Source organism: Nematolebias whitei, chromosome 6 (genome assembly GCF_014905685.2).
Source record: "Nematolebias whitei isolate Nwh7 chromosome 6, NemWhi1, whole genome shotgun sequence".
In the NCBI taxonomy this organism is placed as follows: domain Eukaryota; kingdom Metazoa; phylum Chordata; class Actinopteri; order Cyprinodontiformes; family Rivulidae; genus Nematolebias; species Nematolebias whitei.
The window spans coordinates 45,695,049-45,702,119 of NC_056503.1; the positions used below are offsets into that span (position 1 = coordinate 45,695,049).

Consider the following 7,071-nt stretch of genomic DNA (forward strand, 5'->3'; position numbering starts at 1 on the left):
TTTCAAGTGAGGCTTCTTCAGATGTAAGATTTTTTTTTAAGACATGTTTTGGTTCCTGGTTGATTAATTTTCTGAGCTGCACTCAAATGCACCACAAATCAATTTTGAAGGGGTGGGCGTGTCCAGGCCATGTGACGGTAGGCGTGGCTCATCAGGTGATATCCACTGAGGATAAAGAGACATTTCAGCATCTTAAATTTTCAATATTTTTTTTATAGATGAGACCGACAGGCAGCTCCTCACCTGTCCAGAGGGGACATTCCTGAGAGGAGTGAGCTCTTTGTGAGGGGCGTGGCCTATCCTCGAGTAGTTGGTAGACGACTTCTTCCAATTCTGTCCATAGGTGGTGGCTTGTCTCGTCGCCGTGGCAACTCCGCAACTTTACTGTAAACACAATAAAGTTGGGTTTAAGGCAAGTCAGTGCAACAGTGTTAGTTTCACCTGAGACAGGTGTGACCATAGATATGGGTGTGACAGGTAAGTTCTACCTCTGCTTCTTCCTGCCCTGCCTGGCCTCCATGGAGCTGCTTGACAGCCGGTCCAGAGGACCGTTGTTACCTGGGAAGCTCCGTTTTGGTTTTAGCTCCATGACATTATTCTCCATCTTCGTCAGGTCATCCATCCGGAGCAGCTTCATCGTTAGCGCCACCCCCGCCTTCACCTCTCCAGGATGGTGCCGGAGAGCCACCAGAGACCTCCACATGGACCGGTCTATATGCTGGAACACAAGGATAAGGTTTATTTTCAGATAACATTGATTTATATCTTTGACTCTGAAAAATGTTGAGGCAACTTTTGTTGTGAGTTAGTGAAATAAAACTGAATTAATTAACTTTATAAATTTTAACAAACTTTTTTTGTGAAAAGGTCTATATACAGAAACCAAAACATGCATTGAATAAATTGGGATCGGATAAAACTAAATGCTAGAAAAACGAGGAAATGTCCTTGTTTTGGATAGAATGATCATTAACGTGAGATTAAATTATTTGATGCAACATTCTGAATAAACCTTAAAATGGATGTGGCTATATACTGGAGTAAAAAAAAAAAAAAGAGTAGACTTTAAAGGAGGGTTTTAAACCATTAAACTTTGATTAAGAAAAAAAATTAAAACAACATGATGAAATATGTTTATTAATTTAGCTGAAATTAAAATGGGAAACGTCTTTGTACTTGGAACAAAAATAACTGTGGTATAAATGGGCAGAAAATATGTGAATGCTACATATTTGTTGGAATTAAAGTTGAGTGGGATAGTTATACTGAATGTAAACCAGTTTGTCTTTTAGAACATATCATGATTTAAAATGTTGTGGTTTTTTCTTTTTTCATAATTTGCTGATGAAGACGTAGAAATAAATTCTTTACAATATCTTAGATTTTCTATCAAATCATCTATAAAACCTCATCAGCTTCAGCTGCTGAGGCACCACACTGCTCTGTCTCCACCTCAGGATGTGTTTTTATTTATTGGGTAGACTGGGTGTGAATCGGCCTTCACTTCGGGGGCCCAACTGCAAGCAGATCCTTACTTCCTGTTCGCTTCTGTCTCTGAATACTCAGAGAGATCAAGTTTCTTCTAGACTAAAGAGAAAACAGATCAGAGCTGAATCACATGATCTAATGTCAGCATGAGGCACCTGAGGCAGGGGCCGTTTGTTTTGGCCCTTAGGATGATGTGAGCCGCTGATCCTTCAGGAGTTACACCAGCCCAGGACTGCAGACAATTTTACAAAGAAAAAACTAAAGTTCACGGAAAGTTTTGTAATTATGAGGACATTTATTTTTATGATTTAGTCTCCATATGTCTGCTTAAAGATTTTTGTCACTTGTGGGGACCTGTGGTTTATGGGATCATTTGTGGGGACCTCTGGTTTGTGGGGTCATTTGGGGGGACCTGTGGTTTGTGGGTCATTTGTGGGGACCTCTGGTTTGTAGGGTCATTTATGGGGACCTCTGGTTTGTGGGTGGGGTCATTTGTAGGGACTTGTGGTTTATCGGGTCATTTGTGGGGGCCTGCGACTTGTGGGGTCATTTTTGGGGTCCTGTGGTTTGTGGGGTCATTTGTGGGGACCTGTGGCTTGTGGGGTCATTTGTGGGGTCTTGTGGTTTTTGGGGTCATTTGTGGGGACCTACGGCTTGTGGGGTCATTTGTGGGGACTTGTGGTTTATGGGGCCATTTGTGGGGACCTGTGGTTTGCGGGGTCATTTGTGGGGACCTCTGGTTTGTAGGGTCATTTATGGGGACCTCTGGTTTGTGTGGTCATTTGTGGGGACCTCTGGTTTGTGTGGTCATTTGTGGGGACCTCTGGTTTGTAGGGTCATTTGTGGGGACCTGTGATTTATGGGGTCGTTTGTGGGGACCTGTGGTTTGTGGGGACCTGTTATTTGTGGGGACAATGTTACTATACTTCCCAATGAAGACATCCTCTCACTGGGAGGACATTTCTACAACAAGATAATATTTTTGTTTTTTTTGCGAGATCTTTATTGAAAAAAGAAACACTGAGAATATTCTGCTTTAAGAGGACACTTCAGTTTTTGTGACATCTTCACACTGTAACGACATTTCTGCAGAATTAGCTAAATTTCACTGTTAAAATATCTTAAAAAATACTTATTTGTACTCTGGTGACTTTTTAAAATTCTATGAATAAAAATCCAATTTCTAGACCCAAAATCATAGTATTGGGTGTGTAATATGTTTCTGTGCTGTATATCATGATAAAGGAAAGTCATCAATCTCAGCAAGATTTTTAGTCTATCAGATAATTATAGGAAATGTAACTACATCTGAACAGATGTTATTCACATACACACACACACGCACGCACGCACGCACGCACACACACACACACACACAAACTACAGTATTTAAAATATTCAGATTTTGTTTATTTTTGCTTGTTATGGACCTGAGGGTGTGCTCCAATTATGGGGCAAACTCTCCTTAGCCTCCCTGGTAAGGTCTATTCAGGGATACTAGAGAAGCAAGTCCGATCACTGGTCAACCCTCAGATCCAGGAGGAACAATGCGGGTTCCGTTCTGGTCATGGAACACTGGATCAGCTCTTTACTCTCACTAGGGTCCTCGATGGTCATGGATGTTTGCTCATCCAGTCTATGTGTTTTGTGGACTTGGTGAAGGCTTTTGACGGTGTTCCTCGAGGTAAAATGTGTGGGTGTGGGGGGAGGGGGTGCTCAGTGAGTATGGGATTGGGGCCCTGTTGCTACAGGCTATTTGGTCCTTATACAAGTGGTGTGAGTGTTTGGTTCGTATTGCCAGTAGTAAGTTGGATCCCTACAGGGTGGGAGTTGGACTCCACCAGGGCTGGGGGTGGGGGATTCCAGTTTGGTGGCCTCAGGATTCCATCTCTGCTGTTTGTGGATGATGTCATCCTGTTGGCATCATCATGCCATGATCTCCAGTGCACACTGGAGCGGTTCGCAGCCAAGTGAGAAGCAGCTGGGATGAGAATCAGCACCTCTAAATCTGAGGCCATGGTCCTCAATTACAAAAGGATGGATGGCTGTCTTCAGGTCGAGGGTGAGGTTCTGCCTCAAGTGGAGGAGCTCAAATATCACAGGGTTTTGTTCATGAGTGAGGAAAGAATGGTGCATGAGATTGACAGATGGATTGGTGCAGCGTCTGCAGTATTTCAGACTCTGTTTTGGTCCATTGTGGTGAAGAGGAAGCTGAGCTGTAAGGCAAATCTCTCTGTTTACTGGTCAATCTACGTTCCTACCCTCACCTGTGGTCAAAAACTCTGGGTAGTGACTGAAAGAATGAGATTGTGGATATAGATGGTTGAAACGAGTTTCCTCTGTAGGGTAGCTGGACTCTTCATTAGAGATAGGGTGAGAAGTTCAGTTATCCAGGAGAGACTTGGACTAGAACCGCTGCTCCTCCACATCAAATGGAGCCATATGAGGTGGTTTGGGCATCTAGTAAGGATGCTTCCTGCCTGGGCTCCTCCCTAGGGAGATGCTTTGGTCATGTCCAACTGGGAAGAGACCCCGAAGACCCAGGACACGCTGGAGACACTACATCTCTCGGATGGCCTGGAAACACCTTGGGGGGCCTCCCAGAAGAGCTGAAAGAGGTGACTGTGGAAAGAGATGTCTCGGCCCCGCAACCCAACTTCAGAATAAGTGGAAGATAATGGATGGATGTCACAGTAATTGGTGCCCCATAGTGGGACAATGTTCGTGCTACAACAAATTTTTCTCTGTGTTTATGTATTTGTGATCTTAGGCTAAATAAATTCTTTTGTATAATTTCAAAAGCTTATTTGACAACCAGGCTCAGGTTTTAATGTTTATGTTTGTCTTACCTGATCCGGGTTCTGATGGACTCCACGGACACTGCACTGCAGCAAAAAAATGGACACCAGTAGGACTAACATCTGCACGCTGCAGAATTGAATCTGAAACAACAAGTCAGTAAAAACAGAAGACATTTAAACAATTTCCAGTCTGTCGTTAATTATGCAAAACTCAACAAGTCAAACTAGTCACATCCTAACAAAACATAGCTCGGTGAAAGTTAAATCTAAATAAATGAATTAGTTTTATTGTTAGGAATTTATTTTTATATTGGGAATGTATCACACACAATCATTTGATGAATATAAAACCACAGATGATTACAAGTTGTTTGGCAGAACATGAAATGATAAAAATCAAATTACTAAAACAATAAATGCACAAAACATCTTTAAAGCATGAATAAATTATAGATAATTATTACTGATAAAGTTATAGCCATCCTGCAGGGTGCTAAGGTAGATCGGCGGTTAGTACTGCAGTCTCACAAGACTGCATGCTTGAGCCCAGGTTGGGCCAGGAACGACATCCATCATAAAACAATTACAAATATTTCATACGTTTCCTGTCGGTGGTGCCCCATGCAGAAGAGAAGAGCCAACAGAAAAACAATGCAAAGCCTTCTTGCAGAGCACCTGTTTAGTTCTTAAACTAAATATTTAAACAAGATGTTTCTACATTTTAAAACTTTATTTAGATATTTAGAGTGGAACATTTTTCTCAGCAGCTATATATATATATATATATATATATATATATATATATATATATGTGCAATTAGAAACTATTTTACCTAAATATACCTGCAAATTATTTCACAATTGAAAGTAAAATATCTCTTTCTTGCTGCCATGAAAGGAGGGGGATCATGTAATTTTCTGTACATGTGCGTTAGTCTGTTACCAAAATATCTTGAAAAAATGCATGATTGAATTAATTTATAAAATTCTTCATTGGATGAACAACCGTTGGAGTCGGTATGTTCAAGATGACCACCACAGCCAACTGAGTTCAGCCAACAGAAGAACGCTGTAACTCGGTCAGCTTCAGATGAGCTGAAAATTGGTTTGGTGGTCGCTGAGTCATCCTCGACACAAACCTTTAATATTTTGAATCGAAAACAGATCGGAGAAATGACTCAAATTCAGGAAATTATTAATTCTTTTCTATAGAATGTTTCAGTGATGATTTAAAACAAGCGTGCACACACACAGACACACACACAGACACACAGACACACACACATTCAGGGACATACGCTTGCAGCGCGACACTTTTAGCTGACGATCCAAACTTATTGTCCAGCAACATCTTCTAATTTTAGCATTTTCCATTCCTGCAAATAAACGCCTTTTGAACCACACAAACACATGCACGCACACACACACACACACACACACACACACACACACTAAAACACAGACTGTTCCCTGCAAACATGCAAAGAAAGATCGTCAGGTTCAAACACATTCCTGATGATGCACAAAAGTTTGTGCACGCTTCCCTGCAGGATTCAGACATTTTAACTTTTTTCTGCATCAAACTGAACTCGACAGAAAATAAACTTTAATACTTTGTTTTAGCCAACAGGTGAGTTTGGGTTCAGTGCAGTTTTGATGATCAGATAAGATTTTGTTAAACTGGTTATTAAAAAACTTCTTGACGTAAAATTTAACAATTTAGCAATAGTAAATTTAATTTAATGTTTACAGATTTTTGTAAAAATTAAACAAATATGTAGAAAAACAAACATTACCATATGAGCTGAATTTAAATATAGACAAAACAATAAAACACCAAACTCACCATACACACACCAAAGCAATAATTTAAAGTTTAGCTAATTTTAAAGAGTTTGATTTATTGATATTATACCTTAAGTCAGGAGGTGAGTCTCTCTCTCTGGTTCTGGTTCTCCTTCAGTCTTCACAGTTTATATCAGCTGCCCAGGACTCTCCTGTCCAATCAGGAGCCTCTGCTCACATGACATCACCTCCTCTGCCTTTGTTCCAGTCTGTGAAACATTTCATCATCAGATCCATTACCTGTGGGAGCGGTCACACCTCCGCTCCTCCTGGAAGTCCGACTTAAAATAAACACTGGGTTCTGCTCCCCAACAACATGGTCCAGTCCGTCAGTGAATCCAGACGGTTTGTGAGCAGGTTCAGGTTCAAATCACAGGAAAACTCGATGCAGAGCGACGGTCAAAATGAAGGACGGAGAGGAGAAACTGAGGGAGTCTGGCTTCACCGCACTTTAAAATAAATATCAAAGAATAAACTGAAGAAAGAAGATAAACGCTGAACAACCAGAAATAAAGACACAAACACACACAATAAAAACAAGAAATAAATTAAAATATAATTCAATTTATTTAAATACAACAAGGTCAAGATGTGGTCCAATTGTACAAATGTAGTGTTTATGGCCGAGGTGTAGTTTATATGGTCCAGGTGTAGTTTATACGGTTCAAGTATAGTTTCTATGTTTCATGTGTCGTTTCTATGGTCCAGATGTGGTTTCTATAGTTCAAGTGTAGTTTATATGGTCCAGGTGTAGTTTCTATGGTCCAGGTGTAGTTTCTATGGTTCAAGTGTAGTTTCTATGGTCCAGGTGTAGTTTATATGGTTCAAGTGTAGTTTCTATGGTCCAGGTGTAGTTTATATGGTCCAGGTGTAGTTTATATGGTTCAAATGTAGTTTATATGGTTCAAGTGTAGTTTCTATGGTCCAGGTGTAGTTT

General features: G+C 40.7%; 1 protein-coding gene across 1 annotated transcript in view; it reads right to left on the bottom strand.

Annotated features, from left to right (window-relative positions):
• Positions 1-289: 289 nt before the first annotated feature.
• The window catches only part of ostn (osteocrin), a 23,647-nt gene continuing 16,865 nt past the window's right edge, over positions 290-7,071 (bottom strand). The window contains exons 2-3 of the mRNA XM_037677905.1: positions 489-718; positions 290-384 (exon numbers count right to left, since the gene is read on the bottom strand). Coding sequence (XP_037533833.1) covers positions 297-384; positions 489-718 — 318 coding nt within the window. The 3' untranslated portion in view covers positions 290-296. The remainder of the gene's footprint in view (positions 385-488; positions 719-7,071) is intronic.